Below are 24,461 nucleotides of genomic sequence, written 5' to 3' on the forward strand. Positions count from 1 at the left end.
TTTGTGAGAATTAATTATTTGTACTGTGTGAATAGAATAACATGTTTGGTGTATTTTGCTCAGTTTTTGTGTGACCCCAACCCAAAGACCTGAACTGTGGAGATCTCTCTATAACACCTTTGAAGATCAAGAAATGGTTCTTGCTCCAAAAGCCTTACCTTCTCAGCTTTCTATTGACTGTCAAGTGAATTTGTTCTTCTAACTTTTTTATTTTTTCTGGTCCCAAAAATGAGGAAGCTCTCCTATGATCTTGAATCTTGAATCATGTTGTCCTCGCGTATAGGAGTATAAATACAACCTCGATTATTATTTGGCCAACGATGACCGAGTTCGAAAAGTATTGCATATACGTAAGGAAATTAAAGAGATAAGTTGTTTATTTAATTACAAACATTAGCGACGACAAGATATGTTGAATGTGTATGTATATTTTCTTAACAAGGAACTATTAAAGAATGGGAAAGATGGAATGTTATTGATGATTATGAATATAATATTAGGATTGTTGTTCCTTATCATGTAAATCTCGGTTTAAAAGGTTATCGGTCTTTGGTTTTTAGTTACTATGCTATAACCTATCCAATTAAATGATATTTTATTTAAGATTTTATGTATTCTAATTATTTTTGTTGATTGAGATATAGTGAAGATCATGATATGATGGTGCCCACGGAAGCAAGGATCGAATCTCTAAATTATTCCACTATTGATGATTGGAGACCTTGGTTTATTTTGGTGATCAAGTACTCGGATAATTACTTTATTTGAATTACTAAAATTATGATTTAATCTAATGATTTAAAGGTTAATTCATTTTTTATAGATACACAATAACATATGCAAATAGCATGACATTTGCAACCATTAAAGTAAGAAAAAATTCAACGTAAAACATTGGTTATTGTTTTCCAACTAGGTGACCGATTGTGTTTGTTATTTCATGAAATTTTCAGGGTGGAGGGCACACAATAGAATACAAGCCAGACGAAAGAAGTATAATGTTTTATAGATGGATAACAGGAGAAGCTTTATAAAAAAGTTAGGGATGAATAATGTGTTTTACTCCCTTTGAACACTATTTTGATCCTTGTGGAATTTTCAATTATGTGGACAAACAAAAAATAAATGGATGATTTTTATGTATGTGATGTGTATTAGATTTTGAAAGGGTTAAAATAATTCTTTTTATTATATTTTAAATCAAAACATATTTTTCAAACATGTTTAAAAGTGATTTTAAAATGATAAATTTCACTTTTGACGTGTATAATATTGATTTCCTTCTAAAGTTAAGGGAGCGGATCCAGTTAAAAAGGTACGTCTTCAAATTCTAAGAACTAAGTTTGAAACTTTGCATATAAAAGAAGGGGAAGTCATCTCAAATTATTTTTCTAGAGTCTTAACTATCACCAATCAACTTTTAAAAAATGACCAAAAGATTGATGATGTTAAAATCATGGAGAAAATACTAAGATTATTAGATCAAAAGTTTGAACATAGTGTCGCCATAATCGAAGAATCAAAAGACCTGGAGGTCATGACCATTGAGCAATTCATGGGTTCATTACAAGCATATGAAGAAAAGAAAAAGAAGAACAAAGGAATCGTCGATCAATTGCTCATGTTGCAAGTTGATTCGACTAGTGGAGGAATTAGTCCTAATAATCACTAGAAGAATTTCGGGCTTTAATGTCGGTTGAAAAAAGTGAAATCAGATGTATAATGTCGGTTTTAAAAAAAACGGATCTTTAATGTCGTTTTAAACCGACATTGAAGATGGGCTTTAATATCGGTTTTAAATCGACATTAAAGGTGTAATTATTTTTTTTTTCTTATTTTATTAAAAAATTAAACAACTATCGCGCTCGCCCCCTTTTTCATCTTTACCCTATTGGGCGCGCCGGCCTCCATTTCTCTGCCTCCATTTCTCTCTTACCCAAACCCTAACCGATCTCCTTCACTGTTCGTCCGTCTGTGGTTGTCCGCCGGCCGTCTGTCGGTCTCCGTTAGTCTCCATCAAGTTTGCCGTCTTTTGTCCTTCAGTCTCCAACCGTCGATCCGAGAATTTCAGGCTTTAAGGCTTTGGCAGTCCATCGATCGTCCGTCGTCCATCAGACTTTAAATCAGAAATGATACCACCGGCCGTCTATCGATCCCTGTCGATCCGAGTGACCATCACTTCCGGTGGAGTTGTGAGTTTCTGATTTTTTGTTTTTTTGTTTGCATTAGATTTTCAATCGGATTTTGTTGCTTTGGCAGTGTTCTTTATTGCAATTAATGAATCGTTGTTCCTTCTCTATGCTTTAATTCTTTGTATATCGTTTGTGTTTGGTTCTTGAGAAACGTTTGCAATGGAAAACTAACCGACTCACTGACCGTTTGCAATGTAATTCTTTCTATGTAATTAATATTTGTTCCTTGGTAGGTAGGTCGGAAGAGCCTAATATTTTTTTGGAAGATTCAAGAATTTATTTCTATTAGTCTTGTCATTTTCAAATCTGTAGCCGTAGGTACAAATTAGTGTTCAGATCTATATCCGTGGGTACAAATCTGCCAGTGGGTCGTTGGTCGTCGGTTGTCTCTGCTAGTGGGTCATCTCTGCCGTGGTCGATCTCCATCGCGTCCGTTAGTATGATATTTTCTTATATCCATTTTTTTTACTGAAATGAATCGATGCTTATCTTATATATTGTTTGTATGTCAGTGAGTCGTCCGTTAGTATGATATTTTCTTATATCCATTTTTTTTACTAGTTGTTACTGCTTCTGTTGAACAAACGGGGTTCAATATGAAAAATGGAGTGACCCATCCCAGTACTCTTGTTGTTGTAGTTTTACTTGTACATGGTGGAACCAGTGTTATATAGTTAAAATTTAGTATCTATGGTTTGTAATTAGAACTTAATCCCTATAATTTAGATGATTTCTACAATTGATTCAGCGCTCGAGTTTTTTCACATAATTTATGTAAATAACTTGGAAGGTGGAGATATAGCCATTTTTGCTATTAAATTTTTGTGCATAATGCTTGAACGTTTTGCTATTTTTGTGGATTCACCTAAACAAGAAAATAGGATTTCACAATTTTGTCAATAAGCTTTTGGAACGTTTACTGCAATTATTGTGTGATATAAGCCTTAAAGCTGATGGATGTAAGCATGGTTGGACAAGAACATTGATGAAGTTACTTGAAGAAGTTCTATCTCATGCTTTGTTCCATACTGTACATATCCTATGCAGGAAAATAGTAACTTTCAGAACCTAAAACTAAAATGTTGTATGATTTAAGATTGTACTCATACTTTTGTTATTGTGTTGTTGTTTTCAAAGAAGAAAGAGGCAAAATTTATTTTTGTATTAGAGAAATCTCTTTTTCCAAATACTATAGGTCTTGAAGAACATCGCTCGGAGAAGAACAAATGTTTAGATGTGTAAATCCTAAATTTTGTTATGTGTAAATCCTGATCTATTGGTTGATTGTTGGATGTTTAGATTTTGTTATTGCTCTATAGAACTACATGTTAGATTTGTGATATGTTTTTTATATGTTAGGTATTTTATTCATTGTTAGCTTTTCTTGAAGTATTTATAGAAAGAGTCTAACTCTAAGGACACGGTTTATTGTGATATTTGTTTGGATTGATGGAATTTTGAACTTTGTTGGGTTTTTGTTTTTTGGCTTTTCTTTTCATTGATAGGAACTGAGTCCTTGATATTGACTCATACAAAACACGATCTAAGGACATGGTTTATTGTGATATTTGTTTGGATTCAATACTTGATTTTGAGTGAAGTTTTTTATTTGTTAGGTTCAAGTTTGACGTGTAAGGCTAAACTTTGATTCTTGGGGATTTAGAAGGAAGATAGGAAGATTGCAATGGACGTGTTTTAAGAAGGTTGACAAGTGGAGAAGGTGCACCCAACACAAAAAGGAATTCATAACAACATTAATAACAAGTACAAGGTAATATTTATAAGATGCTTATCTTAAAAGCTCATTTGTTCTAAATTTGTTGATGTTGCATATTTTACCATCATAATTTTATGATTTTAAATTTTCTCTTGTTATTTTTTTATTTTTTTTTTTTTTTGTAGATTGAGTTGCATATTTTAAAATCATGGATAAGTTATGCATGAAATGGAATAGAATGTCAACTGAGTATGGTTTAGGGGTCGAGATGTTTATTAAAGATGGTCTACAACATTCAAATATACTGAATGTCATGAGTTGTCCATGTTTGAAGTGTGTGAATGCAAAGACTCTAGATGTCAACAAAATAATAGACCACTTATTTTTTAATGGTATAGATCAAAGTTATCAGACATGGATTTTTCACGGTGAATCATTACCGATTAAGAGAAACAATGAAAATGTGTCTACTAGTGAAAAAGACGAAGTTGATAAGGATGATGTTGATGTTGATGACACAATTGAAATGTTTGAGGCTACATACAATAACTATTTTAGTGGAAAATCCGATAATTTTTAAGAATTATTAGATGATGCGAAGAAACCATTGTACCCAAATTGTAAAACTTTTTCCAAAATATCTACATTGGTAAAGTTATATAATTTAAAAGCTAAATTTGGATGGAGCGATAAGAGTGTCACTGAGTTGTTAGAATTAATTCATGACATATTACCTAGTCCTAATGAAATTCCAACTTCTACTTATGAAGCAAAAAAGATGTTGGGTATTCTTGGAATAAAGTATGATTATAATGAACATGGACAACTGGTTGGATCTGGAGCAAAGAAGATGCAGAGTTATACAGGAGTTTGTGTTCAACAACAAATTCCTATAACGTATGATTCTTGGAAAAGAGTTCCAAACCATTTAAAAAACAAACTTTTTGATTGTGTAGCGGTATGTTTCTAAACTTTTAATTCATGTGCATAGTAGTTTATTAGTTTATTGTTTAACTACTTTTTTTCATTGTGCAGATGTCGTTCAATGTGGATTCTAAGTCCAAACATTGTATACTAATGTTTGCATCTAGGAAGTTTTGGACTTTCAAGACAACGTTGACTCAAAAAATTATACTTCCATTTAAGGATGAACCTTCGGTCTTACAATTTCTACCCCAACAATATTCTCATATAGAGCAAGATCATTGGACATCGTTTGTCAGTGAATGATTGAGTGAAGAATGGGAGGTAAGTCATTCACAATAAATTACATGTCAACATTATCATTGTTTTGATAGGTAACTTCAACTAGTTTTGTTGTACAAAAAATCAGTCGTCTTAATAAAGAAAGACGTGTGAAATGTGTATATAATCACAACATTTCTCGGAAGGGCTATGCGAATCTTGCCCAAGAATTAGTGAGTTATTCGACTTAAATTAAATCTTTTATTCTAATATGTTTATGCTAATTAAATTTGTATGTTCATATAGAACCTATCGAATGACCCTTCTTATCGGGCGACTTTATGGAAAGAAGCAAGAAAAGGAAAGAATAATGAATACTTTGATGAAGTTACTCGAGAATGTGCCAATCGGATTGTAAGTATATATTATGAAAAGTTTAAGATGGCATATATATAATGTTTGGAACTTGTGATGATATAGATATTGTGTGAAAATTGTAATATGTTTTACAGGATAAATTGGCTGAATTTCATGAAGGTGAAGATGTTCTCACCGAAGCATTGGGTACGGAAGAACATTGGAGACGTGTTAGAGGAATGGGTGATTTTGTTTCCCATTCTCAATATTTCAAATTATTAAAACCAAAGTCCTCTACGAGCCAAGAAATTGAAGAAGGCTCTAGTAAAAAAAATGTTCAACATGGTAAAGTGTCAAGAGAAAGAACTCATAGCGACAATCTCATAAGTCCAAATCATCTGTTGGAAGTGTTGCACTAAGTGCATCTGAAGAAGAAAATACTGAGAAGATGTCTAAAGAAGATTTGGAGGTAATTTATTTGTTGTGACTTTTAAATTTTAATCATATTGTATGTGCTTAACCATGCATGACATAAGTTCTTTTAAATTTGTTAAGGGGACACCATGCTACTTGGCTATAGGAAACTATATATAATATTGTTGCAGTAGGCACAACATTTGATGATGATGTGTCATGCTTAACTGTTAAAGTTTTGATTGACATTGTCATTAGAGAAGATTTTCCTATACCAATTCGTAAAATGGGCAACTTCGTAAAATGGCCTCGTGAGCTTGTAGTTATGGTTGATGAGAAAAAAATATGTCTCTTTTTCAGTGTATGAGTTTGGTTATTTATTATTTTTCCTACTTTGAATTTTTGTAACTTTGGTTATGGTATGACCATTCACCAATTAAGAGCTTCGGCCAATCTTCCAAATATACTAACGCTAATGGTACTATCAAACTATTGAACAGACATGCCATGCGTAACATGAATGATGTAGACATGATTTGTATCACTTTGGACGAGCATATATTTGGAAGAGACAAATTTATTTATCTAGGCTGCGATGATCTGATCCAATATTGCAATATGGTTGAAATAGGCTACATGTATATTTTGACATACATTGCATAAGTATTACTCATCTAGATTCACTTGTGTATATTTTGTTTCATGTTTATAAATAATAACTTTTACTTTGTTTAGGTATCTTTGAGATGAATGTGGTCATGATATTACGAAGAGGTTTTTTATAATTGATCAAGCAAGAATATTACCACACGTGAAGTCTTAAGATATCGATCCAGAAATTTAGCCAATCAACTAGAATTGGCTAATTTAGACCAATTAATCCTCATTTCATATAACACAGGGTAAGTAGATACAAGTTCTTAAGTTATTTTTAATTTGCATTATACACATACTAATATTTCAAAATTGTTGCTTATTATAGTTAATCATTGGATATTGATTGTAATCAATCTACAAGAAAATTGTGTTTATGTTTTGGACTCTCTTCGAAGCAAGGTTCAAGAGGATTTTCAAGGAGTTATAAATATGTAAGTGTAATTGAACTTTCTTAGCTCTTAATTGAAGTATTTATGTTTAACTAATGTTTTTAAACTATTTAGTGGATTAAAAACATGGTAAGCCAAGCACGATCTTCAACATCATCGGTCTTATCCAAAATGGAAACCTATAAAGATAAATTTGCATTCATTTTTTAACAATTTATGTTCATTCGACTTCTTTATAACAATTTAACAATTGTTTTCAATTTCTTTATATGCAGTGCCCTCGTCAATTAGATTCTTTAGGATGTGGGTACTACGAAATAGTGCATAATCCTACTACTCCCATTACTAGCCTCGTATGTAAATTATTTATTTTTTATATAGTATTAGCTTTAATTTAATAAATGGACGTAAACTTATGTTGAATTTATCTTATTTTTTTCCTTTTTGTAGTTCAATACAAAAGATGCATATACGCAAGGAAAGATTGACGTAATTCGAACCTAATGGGCAAGTTTTGTTGGCCGATTTGTGTAACACTACAAGAATTTTGGGCTTTAATATCGGTTGAAAAAAGTGAAATCGGATGTATAATGTCGGTTTTATTTTTTTTAAAAAAAGAAGATCTTTAATGTTGATTTTAAACCGACATTATAGGGGTACCTTTAATGTCGGTTTTAAACCGACATTAAAGACTCGCTTCACTTTTTCCTCTAACTTTCTATTTCCCCCCCATTTTTTTTCATTTCCCTCTTTCTTTCTCAAGATCTTCTTCCTTCTCTTCGCTTTCAACATTCTCACTCTTTGTATTTACTTCACTTCTCACTCTAAAACCTACCCTCCCACTTATCCTCATCGGAATCCCACTTCCGAAAAACCCACATTCTTCCAAGCCCTAGCCCATCTTGCCTTCTTATCTCCCTTAGTCTCACTCCCCTATCCCTCCCCGTTCTTGTGAGGCCTATTTCGGCAATGGCTTCACCAACCGTGTAGATATTTTCAAGCCTAAGCTCGCTGGATGGTTCCGGTGCTGGTATAGTGAAACTCTTGAAAGCTCCACATGAAGGGGGGGGGGGGGAGTGCGAATGTGGCTAGAGAGGATTTACATGTCTGGAGGAGGCGAGCAGATTGAAGAGGTGATCGAAAGAAAGAAAAAGATGGAGTTTCAGCCGAGGTCGAGGATCGGAAGAACTGTTCAAACTCTATTTTCAGCACCGTCAAAGCCAAGGTTTGTCTGATTCGTTCATGTTTTTCATTTCTCTCTTAGATTTGTCCATGAAATCCGCTCAAGCTCCATGCCAATATATTTGAACATGTTTTTTAGGTCTGGTTTGTGTGGTTTGTCTAATTTGTTCTAGAGCTGGTATCATGTATACTTTAGACATCAATGAGCCAGACTAAAAACTGAAATCCAACATGTTCTCCTTGAGTGGGGATGGTTTTTTAGATTTGTTTTCCCAAATGCGTTTTAGATTTGTTTTTGGTTTGGTTTTCTTCTATTGGAAGGCAATAAATTAGAGTCTCTGATGCGCTTCTAATATTTCGTAGCGTTTTCAGCGCTATACGTTGCCGACAATGATCTTTGGGAGATGATATTCTGGCATTTGCTTCCTTTATGATGCTTATGCATTAAGATTTTCCCACATTCTATATTCTCTTTTATTGTTTTTTTATTTGATTTTTCTTATTGATTTGTATGATGATTTGGTAATGATTCTGTTATGATACATTTAAGGCTTGTTTCTTAAAACATTCGCAGTCGCCACTTGAGAACTTTCGCTTTCGCCAGGCTTGAGAGTTCTGCTGTTCTTATCCTTCTTTGGATGTTTGAGGCTCTATTTAAGAGTTTTACTTCTAGTTTCTCGATGATTTGATTTTTAAGTTTTTGTTTTATAATGCATGTTCTCTCTTCAAAACCCCCCAACGACTATTGTTGGGCTTTAGACGAGTTATATATTACTGATCATTGCTGCTTGGAAAATCTTATATACAAGTACTATTGCTTTTATTTGAATTCTTGGTTTTGTTTGCTTTTCACCTGGATAATCATTTGAACTGTTGGTTCTGCTCTTAACTTATATTTTAACCTCATTTGAACTGTTAGTTCTGTTGAGGACTTGTTTGTAACTTCATTTCCATTTGCCACTAGAAATCATTAAATATTTTCCTTTTGTTCTTAACTTACCTTGATACTCCGTTTCCCCTATTTTTGTTTCCCTTTTTCGAGTTCTTTCTGGTGGTATCTAAATAATTCTCCATGCTCTACGTTAGGTTTGATGTTTTGATAACAATAATGATATCTTGAAGACTTGTTTCTCAAAAGATTCGCAGTGGCCGCCTAAGAGCTTTCGCCTTCGCCAGGCTTGAGAGCTAGTGCTGCTTTATCCTTCCTTGGATGTCTGAGTCTCTTTAACTCTTTGGAAATACTTTTTAATTTTTTATATTTGTGTTGATGCCATTTTTCTAAGGGTTGCTTATCCTAATATATGCTGCCATCTTGGAATGTCTGAAGCAGGTCTGAATCTGTTTGCTTTGTCATTATTCAATCTTCATCTTTCCATGAATTTTTATTAAGCTTATGAAAAACATTTGATGGAGAAACTTTATAGCCTTTTATTGAATTTCAACAAGGAGTTGGCTCGATAAATAGGCAATCAAAGTATGGTTGGCAATAACAATAAAGTAATGAACCAACCAATATGAAAACTAATTCTAATACTCCCTTGAACATCAATCATAAAAGTTGTCTAAAACTTTCCCATTTTTCAGGAGGCCAAATTGCTCTTACTTTGTGTCTGCTTCTTGCAGTTTTTTCATCAAAAATTTCATCAGATGTCAACCGTCCTTTTGGAGACGAGGTACTTTAATAAACAACTTTTCAAATGACCAAGTAATTTCTAGATGTACCAGTGTATAGGTCTGCATATCTACAACTAGTTCATGAAACTCTCATTACTCATGCAATTTCGAGCTGCTCGTAAAGCATCTAAAGAAGTTGGTGCTCAAATAGTTTTTGGTGACCGGCCAATTGAAATAACTGTATGTATTTTCTCCTGCAAAATGATACTATTATGTGTTTTCAACTGCAAATGACTGTAGAATTTGGCCCATTTAGATAATTTAATCCATTTGATCACTCCAATATGATTTATTTATTCATGCAGCTAGAAAGGGCATGGAATGCTCTGATTTGGACTGAAGTTGAGTTTAGTAAGCAACGTTATTCGTGGAATAACATCGTAATCTGATTTTTCTCAGAACAATGATGAGGTTCTTTCCCACTTGAAACCTTGTATTGATTTGTTTGAATTCAAACCATAGACACCTTTAGTTATCATTCATAGACAACCAACTTCAATAATAGTGTTATACTGAATTTAAAGCTTTTTTTAGTGTAATTGGTTAGTAACCTCAAATATATCAAGGATCTATATATTAGCAAAATTCTTTGAATGTTTTCTCAGCTAAAATCTTGTCTATATTAAAGCTTCAATTGTATATGTTTTTAAGTGATTTAACCTTATTATCGATGCAATATAAAAGGAAACTTCCTTTCTTTAGGCTATGTTTACTAAACTTTCAGTAGGTATAGGTCAGGCTAGGAACCGAGTCAGAGGTGACCATAGAAAATACAGACAAAGAGACATAAATTTGGAAACGACATAAATTTGGAAACATTTTTTTAGAATATAGATTGGCTACTTGCAAAACTTTCAAAGAGGTTCAGTCAAATCAAAGTTTAACATTTTTCCTTTGTTTTCTCGAACATTTGTGTTTTCCCCCCAATATGATTGCTTTTGTTACTTATGAACATTGCTTATATACATATGAAGATCATAATTAAGCATATCAATTTTTGTTGAAGTACGAATCAATACATGCATCATATACTTCCTAATGTTGCAAAAATCATTCTTTTGCAATGGATGTGTTGCTTCAGGAATCTGGTGGAAATGGTAGTTCTTTGCAGCTTTATGAGAAGCTTAGTTTTTCTTATCCGTCCCTCCTTCAACCTCTCATTCATGAACGAAATACTGTAAGTACAATCCTACAATACATTTTCAGTTCTTACTTTTGCATTTATTTGTAATCACCATTTTTTTTTCATTTCGACATTCACAGTTACAAAGTTCTTAATATAGTTGCATTTGCAGTACCTTGCATGGTCTCTGAAGCGTAGCAAGGCAGTGAATAAGAACAAGGGCACATGAAGGTGGAAATGTTCAAGAAGAACATTTTGAAGAGGGGTTGTGCCTGAGACTGCTATAAAGAAGGGAAAGGACTACCCTGTTGGCCCTATTCGTATTGGATTCTTCATTTTTGTCGTCATTGGATCATGTGAGTTTTAGATTTTGAATGCTAATTTCCTCCTTTCCTCTTTCATATTCTTATGCTTATGTTTTGGCATCTTTGAATGCTAATGTACTATTTATGCACATTCCCAATAAATACGGTTAGTTGAATATGAATTATGATCACATTTTCACTTTCAATCCTTTGTCCTAAACCTTTATTGTTTGTGATTCTTTAAACAACAGTGGTCAGACAAAAATGCCTATAACCAGACACTACTGAAGCTGGGGTTCAAGAAGAATTATGAAGGGATCCATACTTACCAAGTGGAGAGGGACAGTAAACCTATAATATTTGTAAAATCATAATGTTTGTATTACTTATAATTTGTGTTTTCAAGGCCTGAATTATTGTACGACCTTTTAAATTATAATTTTATACCAGAATTTACGGATTAAATGTAATAGATTTATAATCCATACATGAATAATATGTCATAGCCACAATGTTCGATGATGATGTGTTATGTTATACTTTTTGACCGAAAAAATGGATTTGGCAACGAAATTTTAAAAAGAAAGGACAATAATTGATAAAATGGACAGTAAAGGGCTTTAATCACTAAAGACCTTCAATGTCGATTGAAGGTTGTGTTATTGGTGTTATTGAAGCCTTTTAATGTCGGTTTAAAACCGACATTAAAGGCAACCGACATTAAAGTTGAAGGTTGTGTTATTGGTGTTATTTAAGCCCTTTAATGTCGGTTTAAAATCAACATTAAAGGCAACCGACATTAAAGGGCTTTAATAACACTATCTTTAATGTCGGTTTAAAACCGACATTAAAGCCTGAATTTCTTCTAGTTAATAGAAGCGAACAAGGACAAGAACATGGTGGACATCGAGGACGAGGAGGAGGTCATGGAAAAGGACATAGTTGGAAGCCCAATGAAAACAACAACAATAACTCCTAAAGAGGACCAGGAAACTCAACAAAATATCATGGACAAGGCAACTCAAGATCAGTTACAATAAATCAAACGTTAAATGCTATAATTGTCAGAAGTTTGGTCATTATACATTTGAGTATAGAGCTCCCAAGAATAATAGAATTGAAGAGAAGGTGAGCTACATTGAAAAAAAAAGTCAATAATGTGGCACCTTATTGATGGCTTGCACGAAAAATGAATGGAGCAAAAATAATGCATGGTACCTGGACACTGGGGCAAGCAACCATATGTATGGAGAAAGAAATATGTTCGTGGAGCTTGATGAATCAGTGAATGGCAATGTAGCCTTTGTAGATGAATCCAAGGTAGAAGTAAAAGGAAAAGGTAACATTCTCATCCGATTGAAGAATGATGATCACCAATTTATTTCAAATGTTTATTATGTGCCAAATATGAAGAGTAGTATCTTAAGTCTAGGATAACTCTTAGATAAAGGTTATGAAATTCGTTTAAAAGATAATAATATTTCTATAAGAGATAATGTAAGTAATTTCATTGCTATGGTGCCAATGAACAAAAATAGAATGTTTATACTTAACATTCAAAATGATGTCGCAAAACGCCTCAAGATGTGTTACAACGATACATCTTGGCTTTCACATCTTTTATATGGGCATCTCAATTTTAAGGGATTAGAGTCACTCTCTAAGAAGAGCATGGTGAGAGGGCTACCTTCCATAAGCCACTCTAATCAAGTGTGCAAAGGATGTCTACTTGGTAAGCAGTTCAAGAAAAGCTTTTGGAGTCAAACTCAAAAGCTCAAAGGCCTTTGGAACTCATAAATACAAATGTGTGCGGACCAACCAAGCCAAGCTAACTTGGTAAGAGTAACTATTTCCTTCTCTTCATTGATTTTTCAAGAAAAACATGGGTATATTTTGTAAAGCATAAATCAGAGGTGTTCGAGAACTTCAAGTAGTTTAAATCCCTTGTTGAGAAAGAAAGTGGTCTAGTGATCAAGGCTATGAGATCTGATCATGGAGGAGAATTCACATTAAATGAATTCTAAAAGTATTGTGAAGATCATGGAATTGGTTGACCCTTGACCATGTCAGGATCCACTCAACAAAATGGAGTGGCGGAAAGAAAGAACGGAACAATTTTGAATACAGTAAGAAGTATGCTTAAAAACAAGAAAAGACCAGAGGAGTTTTGGGCAGAAGCAGTAGCATGTGCAGTCTACCTATCCAATTGATCTCCAACAAGAAATGTATTTGGGAAAACGCCACAAGAAGCAGAGAGTGGAAGGAAGCCAAGGATTCCCATCTCAGAGTCTTTAGAAGCATTACTCGTGCATATACCAGATGAAAATAGAAGCAAGTTGGATGAAAAGGTGAGAAATACATCTTCATCTGTGATAACTCAAATACCAAAGGCTACAAGCTCTACAATCCAGACAGAGGAAAGACAATCCTGAGTCGAGATGTAGTATTCGATGAAGAAAGAGAATAGGATCGGGCAATATATGATGAAGACTAAAACTTCTTGCCTTACTTCGAGTAAAATGACATTGAGCAAATAAGTACAGTGCAAACACGAGAGGAGCCTTCTATGTCACCAGCTTCGCCAACTTCAAGTTCTCAAAAGGACATAAGCTCAAGCTCATGTGTTCAATGCTTCAAAAGCTTACAAGAAATTTATAAGGTAACCGAAAATCAAGATAATCTTTCTTTATTTTGTGTTCTTACCGATTGTGAGCCCATGAACTTTCAAGAACTTATGGAGAATCCAAATTGGAAAAGCATTATGGAAGAAAAGATTAATGCAATCAAGACGAATGACAATTGGGAGCTAGTCTCACTTCCAAAAGGTCACAAGACGATTGGTGTGAAATGGGTTTAATTACAAAGCCAAGTAGAATGCAAGAGGAGAAGTTGAAAGATATAAGGCAAGACTCGTGGGGAAATGTTATAGTCAAATAGTCGGCATTAACTATGATGAGGTATTTGCTCTTGTTGCTCGACTCGGAACTATTAGATTAATAATTTCATTAGCAGCTCAGAAAAATTGGTAAATCAATCAAATGGATGTGCAATTTGCCTTCCCCAATAGAGTAATAGAGGAAAAAGTCTACATCGAGCAACCTCAAGGCTATAAAATTGAGGGAAAAGAAGAGAAAGTTTTAAAGCTGAAAAAGGTACTTTATGGACTAAAACAAGCTCAAAAGCCTAGAATGCTCGAATAGACAAGTATCTATACCAAAGAAATTTCATCAAGTGTCCATATGAGCATGCACTTTACATCTAAGTCTAAAATAATGATGTATTGATTGTGTGCTTGTATGTAGATGACTTAATCTTTACAGGTAACAAACCAATCATGTTCAACAAGTTTAAAGAAGAGACGACGAATGAGTTTGAGATGACCAACATCGGGTTCATGTCTTACTACCTTGGCATTGAAGTAAAGCAAGAAGATAAAGGCATCTTTATCATATAGAAAGGCTATGCTAAGGAAGTGATCAAGAAGTTCAAGATGGATGATTCTAATTTAGTCAATATACCCATGGAATGTGGAATCCAATTTTCATGTTGTGAGGAAGGAAAAAGAGTTGATCCAACACTCTTTAAAAGCTTGGTTGGAAGTTTGTGATATTTAACATGCACAAGGCTAGATATTCTTTATGTAGTTGGAGTTATCAATCGCTTCATGGAGAAACCAACAACCACACACTTGAAGGCAGCAAAGAGAATTCTTCCGTACATCAAAGGTACGATAAACTACGACTTGTATTATTATGTATCTGATAATTATAAGTTCTTGGGATACAATGACAGCGATTGGAGTGGAGATGTGGATGACTACGAGAGTACAACTGGTTTTGTGTTCTAACATGGGAAATACTGCCTTTACGTGGATGTCAAAGAAGCAACTGTTTGTTACTCTCTCAACATGTGAAACAGAATATTTGGTTGTTACCTCATGCCTTTGTCATGCAATTTAGTTAAGAAATGTATTACAAGAGTTGGGACTGCTACAAGAAGAGCCAACCAAAATTTTTATAAACAACAAGTTAGTAATTGCTTTGGACAAGAACCCAGTCTTCCACAACCGGAGCAAGCACATCGATATGCGGTACCATTATATTAGAGAGTGCATCAGAAAAAAGGATGTGCAACTAGAGTATGTGAAGACTCATGATCAGGTATTTGACATTTTCACTATGCCTCTTAAGAAAGAAGACTCCACAAGATTGAGAGATTTGTTCGGGATAACAAAATCAAGTTTAAGAGGGGGTCTTGAAATCTAAACTTGATTTTGGGATAGAAGTAATTGGGTCAAGCTTAAACAAAAGCTTAAGTTCTAGAGATATTACTTATAGGAGATCTTAGAGTAGATTGAAGAATTATCTAGAAAATATAAGAAAAAAGTGTAATTGTAGAGAATATTCTAAAGAGACATTTGTAATTATTAGATCATGAAGTGTTGGCAAACTCCTATCCATAGATTTAGGGGTGTCAACTAGTATAAATAGAAAGTATGTCTTACCATTTGCATCAAGTCAAAAAAAATTATAAGTACTCAATAACACTAGTAGCCTCTTTCTTAATTCTGTTCCAAATTTCTTCCAACCTCCAAAATTCGCTGCGACACAAAACTCTTATATATTTACATACACACCTAAAAGGGTGTGTGTATGGTTCAGATTAATTAATTTTTGTTTCTCTAAGATGGAAGGAGAAGTTTTGCTCCTCTGTAAATTCATCTGAAGACAAAGATTGCTGTTATATGTATTAGAAATAGAATAGAGAAGGAAAATATTAAAGGGAAAAAAAGAGAAGATAAAAATATAGACCACATCGAAACCATTTAATTTGGTCTCCAGTTTTTTTCACTCGCCAAAGAAAGAGGGAAAAGGGGAGAGGAAGAAGAAGACGGCCGAAGGGGGAGAGGAAGAAGAACTGGGTGAAATGATGAGAGAGAAAAAACTTTTTATATTATTATTATTATTATTTAGTTTTAAATAACATTTTAACATTTTAAATAATTAAAAAAAAATTAATCCTTTAAATAGTTGGAGGACCTTTTAAATATATTTTTAAAAACTTAGGGACCAAAAAGATCCATTTTGAAAACTAGGACTAAATGCATCTAATCCTAAAAATCTGAGAACTAAGAATGTAAATTTCCCTATTTTTAAATTTAGACTATACTAAAAGAGGCTAAAAGAGGAGAATTTTCTCCTTTCCTTTTTACCCTTACATATTTTAATAATTTCCTTGTTACCCTCAATACCTCTTCAAATTGTTTAGGTGACCTTTCACCAAGGTAGTAGTTGATTTTGAATAGACACGACTATTTCTAGTTGATGATGTTAAGATACAACTCTTCCATGGTATATAGGTGCGTGATGTACCTATAAAAGTGAAGAAATTGATGGCTAATGCATTCACTATCATTGCAAATTTTTGAATTTCATAAAATATTCATACCCAAAATCTTTCCAAAAATAATGTAGACTATAACTTTTTTGTAATTTGAAGGAAAACATGTTACCAAGTCAATGAAGAGATACACTCTTGAATCAATCCCTTTTCTTTCTTTCTTTTAAGAATTTTATTTTCAATCCTAAATTGTATTGACGAAGTTTTTGAACTGAAATGTTTGTCTTAAAGATGTGATTCCATAAGAAGAACAAAAACCAAATAAAATATTTAAGATGGGATTTAAGATGAGCTTTAGTCACCTATTCATTCCCAAAGTGACAAATATTACAAATACTTACCTCTCTAATAAATGTTGTTTTAAGATTGTGACAAATTTTGCTTGAAATGATAATGAAAACTTGAGAGTAAAATGGATTTTGATCTATTGGTGACAATTTTGTCGTTTTAGGTTTCCTTTTTACATAAAAGAATTTTTAGAGAATGAAGGGACACGGTGAGAGATGTTAGAAATTTAAGGGAATATCCTATAAAAATTGATTCAATTATGTTTAATTCTAATTTTACAATTCTCAATTTTAAATTCTATCTCCTTTCTTTTCAATCTCATTTTATTACTTTTAAGTTGAGCTATTCTATGTTACTTTTTATTTTTTATTTTATAAAAAATTTAGTAACTCATTTAATTTTGTTTGGATTTTTTATTTTACATGAATATGCAAAAAGAGGAAGAGGAGAATAAAAAACCATTAATATGTCTTTCTCTCCGTGATTTCTTAGTTTATATGATTGTTTTACTCAAATTATGTTCTTTTAATTTATTTGTATTTAATTGCAATTATTTTATATTCTTTTAATTGTTTTTTTTTTTAATTTGATTACAATCAATTTAGATATAATGGTTCACCCTAATAAAGTTCATTTAATTTATAGATATAAATTTATCTTCAACAAAATTATTTTGCCTATTTTGTTGCCTAATTTTCTAAATACAGTTACTATGAGGAAGATATAAAAAGTTGGTCCAGGTAAGGAAGGATGCAGACAAAATGGAAAAAATTATGAGGTTTTTTTATTATTTTACTTTAAAGATTATAAATGAAGTATTTTCCCTTCTTTTAAAAATATCTATTTTACATTTTAAATATAAAAATTGTTGTAAATTTTTTGATAATTACAAGATATTTTTTCTTTCCAAAAAAATTAATTTTTTAGTGTGATTGTAGCATATAAAACATACAAAAATCTATTTAAAAAACCAACAAAATCTTTATAACAAAGAAAATATAAATATAACTAGCCCAATAATCCTTTTTTTTTCTTATGCCCGATGATTATTTTTATACCTTGAATAAATATATTTAAAATAATTGATGCTAATGATTTTGGAAAAAAAAAATAATATTATTATTATTATTTTTTTGGGTTCAGGAACAAACTATGATATAAGTTTAAAAGTAAGATTTCATTAATAGCAACAAATAATACAAACCAAAAAAACTTTAAAATAATGAATATCTTTCCAACTAGATGATTGTAAAATTTGTTTTTTAGTCGAATTTATAAAGTCGCATGATTTTCGATTAAAATAAATTTGAATTTTCAACTATCAATACAAAATTCATAAACACGTACATGACACGTAATTTCGATAAATGTTGATAGACATTTATCAGTGTTAGTAATAGATAGCGATAGATACTAATAAATATCTATAAGTATCTATTAGTGTCTACCACTAATATACAATGACATTTTACTATATTGTAAATAATTTGACTCGTTTTATTATATTTAAAAACAACTTATTTGATAATCAAAGAAAAAAAACTTTGATTAAAAAATTTTTGAAAATAATTTCAAAATTTATGGGTATAACTAAAATCTAGAATTAGATTGAATTTTTATTTACTTGTATAATTAAACTAAATTAATTAATTTTCCTTACAATTACATGATACACATCAATTTAGGATAATTATTTTAAATGACAAAACTATTAGAAATATTTTGAATTATACTAAAATGTCATTGTCTATTGTGGATAGACAATGATAAATAGATGTATATTTTGCCATAAATAAGTTCACTCATTTTGTTTTTACCTTAATTGCAAAATGGGCAAAATAAGTTCTTAATATTAGGCTCGTAGCCCAAACCTTTTAGTTATGCAAAAATATAAAAAAAAAAAAAAAAAAAAGAGCATAACCTACAATTTAAAACAAAAAATGTAAAAAATGTACGGATATACTTGATACACATGATATACATGAGTCATACTTGACACAGATTCGATATGTCCGATATATTTGATACACTTGATAATATCTCTTGATACACTTGATACAGTTGATATCTCTTGATACACTTGAGATACTATTGATATACTATTGATGTATAATTGATATACTTGATAACCTTTGATACACTACTTGAATTAAAATGATGCTCTTTGATTTTTTTTTAAAGACTTAAACTTCTTCAAACAATCAGCACTGTTCCACACCATCTGTCATCGTCCACCTCTCTGCCGTGGCTCGAGCTCGGATCACAGTCAAACACATGATCACAAACTATAAAATCAAATAATCTCAAATAATTAAAATAAAAAAGTTCAAACTGATGGGTTTTACTATATTAAATTTAATGCCTCGACGGTGTTTGGGAAGACTAGGGCAAAGACGTCGCGGGTTTAACACCGACACCGACAAGTTTAGAGGCGGCGGAATCAACGAGATGTTGGAGGCGGAATGGGAGAGATCGAACTATCCGGATACAGATAAGGCTCTCCGATCAGGGAATTTTCCGGCGACGGTTTTCAACAATCGTATGATAGTTGGAAGCCCCATTTGTTGCACAGATAAGAAATGCTGAAAATGGAAGCGGAGAAGAGGGATAAAAGTGATGATGAAGAAGTAGAGAGGTCAATGGAGTTATATAAAAAGGATGACAGGAGGAATTTTGCTATAAATGCAAAGTTAAAAATTGACGTCACAGTTGCAAATACACAAATACATTTTGCTACCGAATGCAATTTTTTTTATATTTAAAAACATATGAAATCCGGAGGGTGAATGAATTTATAACTATGAGTTTTGTCATGTTGTTTGAACAAATGTCGTTAAATTTATAACGAGGGGTGCGCTTTGTATCCTACCATAAAGCAAGCGGTCGCTTCGACACCTCCGCTGCTGTCGGCTAGAGCGCACCCACCATGCCCACCGCCGTCTTCCGCCTCTCTGTATTATTAGTCTCTGTTTTTCAAATCATCTCCGCCGCAGGGTCGCACTGGACGGTGAAGTTTCTGCCGGGATTTGCAGGCCGTCTCCCTTTCGAACTGGAAACCGGGTAAGTGATATTATGTATGGGGATTCTTGTAAAAATCAGTTTGGAATTGAAATTTAGAGAAAATAATTTAGCGATTGATCGATTTTTGGAATGGAACAGTTATGTGGGTGTTGGAGATTTGGAGGAAGTGCAATTGTTTTATTATTTTGTGAAATCAGAAGGAAATCCGGAGACGGATCCTCTACTTTTTTGGCTCACCGGTGGTCCCGGTTGCTCTGCTTTAACTGCACTTGCCTTTGAAGTTGGTATACCTTTTACTCTTAATTGCTTCGCGTTTTTGCTAATTAATCCTAATTTCCCAATTAGATACTCCACGAAGGAAACGGATTCTGTTTTCCTTTTTTTTTTTAAAGGAAAAAACAAATTATCGATATCCTTCCTTATTTTCATTGAGATTTCAATTTTTATTCGTTTTTGTTTTTAGTCTATATATTTTAAAATTCAAGACAAGGCCAGAAAGAAAAACCCGTAAATGGAGTAGAAATTGCAAGACGTTTTGAAGTTATAGTCAGGTTTAGATTATAGTACTTAGATAATTTAGATTTGGTTTGATAATGATTTTTATCACGTCTTATAACTATTTGATTTTTTAAAATTAATATATTTTTTATGTAATTATTTTAAATAGTAAAATTACTGTAAATATTTTTAATATAATAAAATGTTATTGTCTATTCGTAAAAAAGATCGTGATAGACATCTATCACGTATACTAATAGATGTCTATCACGATCTATTACTGATAGATAGTAGTATTTGTAAATAAATTTATTTATTTTTCTTTATTTAAAAATATCATTTATTTCTTTTCAATTTATTATGTTTGCGAATTTATTGAGTAAAAGAGTTGAACTCTTCAACAAATTTTAAAAACGAAGACTATTTTCTAAATATTTTTTTAGTTTTCAAAATTTGTCTACTTTTTTAGAACATTGATAAAAAAAATAGATGACAAAACAACAAATTTAAAGGTGGAAAAAGTGTTCATAAACTTAAATTTCAGAAACTAAAAACTTAAGATCAAATGGAGTTATCAAATAATGCCTTCATTTTTTTCTTTATAAGCTCGTTTTCTTCCAATTTCTATATTTAGATTTTACTAATTTTTTTAATTAAACATTTAAATATCTAATCAAATTTAGAAGCCAAAACGAGTTCTAAAAAATTATTATTTTTTTCAAAATTTAATTTGATTTTTAAAGATATGAGTAAAAACGAGATAAAAATAGTCTTTATAAATTAATTTTCTTATAGATCAAAACAGAAAAATAGAATGATTATTAAACATTAAAAAGTTAAAAAAAAATTGATGCAACTTGGGGTAAATTTTGTTTTCTTCGCCTTGTTTTTATTATTTAAGAAGTATTTACAAACAAATTTTTATTTGTAAAAAAAAAAAAAAAAAAAAAAAAAAAAAAACAGAAAAAACTTTTTCAAAATTTGAATATCCTTGTATTAATCACTCAGAGGTCTCTTTTATTTTCTTCTCAGTCGTTTTCTCTCTAAAGTTTTCTGAAGAATCTAAAACGGTGTTTTTCCCTTATATTTTCTTTCTTTTTTTTTTTTCTAAAATTCCTCATTATTTTCATCTTTAACCCAATATTTAAATTCTCAGCTAAATAGATGAGCTTAAAGTATGATATTTAATTTTTATAATTTAAACATTAAATGTCAATTTTTATGATTATTTTATAGTGGATAAGATATAATTATTAAATAAATAATATACTTTTTACAATGATAGAAAACATCATTATACATGTATCGATTATTCCAAAGTGATGATCTAACTTTGTTTGGTTATTATGGTGTTATAATGTCTTTATTGAAAGGTCCCATAAATTTTAAAATTGAGAGATACAATGGGAGCTTACCTCAAATAATCTTGAATCCTTATTCATGGACAAAGGTGAAATTTATTTTCTAAATTTTTGTCGATTGGAAATTAAAAAAAAAAAAAAAAAAGGGAATAATTGTCTTGCTATTATAACTCTGTGGAACTAATTTTAAAATGGTGACGTATGCTAGAAATCAAGTATAATATTTGTAGATTTGCCTGTGGGAACGGGATTTTCATATGGTAGGACTCCACAATCTCTTAAAACAGGAGATTTTAGTCAAGTTCATCACTCTATTCAGTTTTTTAAAAAGGTAAATATTAAATATCTTATATTAAGATTTTAGGTATATATCTTTTTTGTGATAAAAGTTGTAACTAGTTTCATTTTGTAGTGGTTAATTCATCATCCAGAATTTATATCTAATTCATTTTATGTGGGTGGAGATTCATACTCTGGTATTATCATTCCGGTTATTGCACAAGAAATTTTAGAAGGTACATATAAATTTGACTTTTTTCATTATATATAGAGAAATTATTTCAAATAGTAAAATCGTTGAAAATATTTACATCAAAATTTAGATGTTGATTTTATCAGTGTCTATCATGGATAGTTCTAAAATTTTGTTATATCTCGTAAATATTTCATTTTTCTATATTTAAAAACAGTTTATATATATATAGACATAAATAATCAAGGGTTGGTTTCAAATATAATGAAATGAACCAATTAATTTACAACTATAGCAAAATTTCACCGTCTATCTACGATAGACTACTATTTTTGTCATCCGTGTCATGATAGACACAAATGATAGTCTATCACAGTCTATCGCTGATCAACTGTGACATTTTGCTATTACTTATAAATATTTTCAGCAGTTTTATCATTTAAAATAATTTTCCAATAATAATCTCAAAGTGAAAAAATTGGCTCTTCTTTTTTTTTTTTTTACAGAAAATAAGCATGCTCCCCATGTAAATCTTCAGGTTTGCGATGGAAATTCTCTCTTATATTATAAGTTGCTTGCTCTTTAGAAATGGAGTAGTTATTTTTTTTTTAATGTTAGGGATACATATTGGGAAATCCAGTCACGATTCGTAGCACATATCAAAATTTTGCAATTCCTTTTGCTCATAGAATGACTCTTATTTCTGACGAATTATTTGAGGTAATACATATATTTTTTAAAAAAAAATATGAAGAAAATATAACGAAAGAGACGATTTTTGACAATGAGTTTGGTAATTACAGTCATTGACCTCTAGTTGCAAGGGAGAATATATACATATTGATCCGAGCAATGTAGATTGTTTAAGACATTATAACACGTACCAAAAGGTATATGTAATCACATTTTTTAATTATAAGATACTAAAATTGAAACAGATTTGTGATTATATGTCTTTTGTTCTTCATCCCTAGTGTGTTTCAAATATCCAAAAAGCAAGCATTTTGTTGCCAAAATGTTCATTTCATTCTCCAAAGAAACAAAAAGATGCATCCATTCGAAGATCTCTATACAATACCCCTAAAGTAGTGCTTCTTGATCCCGAGCCAGCACTTCCTTCTCTCGACTGTCCTGTAAATTCTTCTCTCCACAACCTATCTTAAAATCTCATTAACTCATCTTATTGATTGAAAGATATGTTTGGTATGTAGACCTATAAATTCCTACTTTCATATTATTGGGCGAACCACGATCAAGTTCAAAAAGCACTTCACATACGGAAGGTAAATTTTTATTTAGTTTTCTTAGATATCGACTGTGGGAAGATATATTGAATAATGGAATCTATTATTATTATTTTTTAGGGAAGTATTGGAGAATGGACAAGATGTAGGGATGGGAAAGATTACAACTTTGATATTGAGAGTGCTTTTCCTTACCACGTGAACCTTAGTTCTAAAGGTTACAAGTCTTTAATCTATAGGTAACATGCAACACAGACTATGTTATAAAATGGTTATTTACAAATATTTTGTATTTTAATTACTAATTTTACTGACATGATGTATAGTGGGGATCATGATATGATTGTATCGCATTTGGACACTCAAACATGGATTAAGTCTTTAAATTATTCCATTGTTGAGGATTGGAGACCTTGGTTTATTGCGGATCAAGTAGCCGGGTAACCTTTTATTTGCACAATATCAAATATAGTTTGACTCTGATTTAATATGTGGTTTTATTTTTGAATAGATATACAAGAAGTTATGCAAATAAGATGACATTTGCCACCATAAAAGTAAGAAAATTGATGTCAAATAATTAACTTTAATTTTCTTATTATCTACATGTGATTGAGTGGTACATTTTTTAATATTTGTAGGGTGGAGGGCACACAGCAGAATATACACAAAAAGAATGCAGTGTATTATTTAGTAGATGGATAACTGGAGAACCCTTATAAAAAAACATTATAATTAAATGAAACCCCCATAGTTAAATAATTGATGCGAAGTAAAATTTGTAGTCATCGGATTGCCTCCCAAAGTAAATACGTTTTTAAAAAATATTTTGATGTTTATAGCACTACTTGGTGAGAGATTTAAAATATAGAATTCATGGGTTTAAATTCTGTTGATGGATAATGTTGGAATGCCTTTAATTTATTATTTGGTGTTTCAAATAACCTAATACGGAGTCTAAGGACGGTGCACCCTGGTTGAG

At 31.6% G+C, this 24,461-nt stretch overlaps 1 protein-coding gene and 1 non-coding gene across 2 annotated transcripts; both read left to right on the forward strand.

The window, feature by feature from the left end:
• The first annotated feature begins 9,193 nt into the window (after window positions 1-9,193).
• On the forward strand, window positions 9,194-9,315 carry LOC120087439 (small nucleolar RNA SNORD14). The gene has a single exon (XR_005484578.1). It is a non-coding gene; the product is annotated as a small nucleolar RNA SNORD14 (small nucleolar RNA).
• Window positions 9,316-19,809: 10,494 nt separating this feature from the next.
• LOC120085382 (serine carboxypeptidase-like 13) lies at window positions 19,810-24,201 on the forward strand. Its single transcript, XM_090317362.1, has 14 exons — window positions 19,810-19,943; window positions 20,043-20,188; window positions 21,776-21,852; window positions 21,972-22,094; window positions 22,176-22,278; window positions 22,742-22,773; window positions 22,854-22,955; window positions 23,039-23,125; window positions 23,210-23,368; window positions 23,447-23,518; window positions 23,600-23,718; window positions 23,806-23,919; window positions 23,991-24,036; window positions 24,121-24,201. Exons 1-14 carry the CDS (start codon window positions 19,810-19,812, stop codon window positions 24,199-24,201), a joined length of 1,395 nt encoding a protein of 464 aa, XP_090173488.1.
• The last annotated feature ends 260 nt before the right edge of the window (window positions 24,202-24,461 follow it).

This window comes from Benincasa hispida, chromosome 9 (assembly GCF_027475165.1).
Source record: "Benincasa hispida cultivar pf3 chromosome 9, pf3_genome.v1.1, whole genome shotgun sequence".
Classification (NCBI taxonomy): domain Eukaryota; kingdom Viridiplantae; phylum Streptophyta; class Magnoliopsida; order Cucurbitales; family Cucurbitaceae; genus Benincasa; species Benincasa hispida.

What these genes read in the sequence shown, in the direction of transcription:
- LOC120085382 (XM_090317362.1), top strand. Translation starts at nt 19,810, where the DNA reads ATGCCCACCGCCGTCTTCCGCCTCTCTGTATTATTAGTCTCTGTTTTT. An exon ending in ATTATAACACGTACCAAAAG is followed by an intron (nt 23,126 to 23,209) that starts GTATATGTAATC and finishes CTTCATCCCTAG; the next exon opens with TGTGTTTCAAATATCCAAAA. An exon ending in TTCCTTCTCTCGACTGTCCT is followed by an intron (nt 23,369 to 23,446) that starts GTAAATTCTTCT and finishes TTTGGTATGTAG; the next exon opens with ACCTATAAATTCCTACTTTC.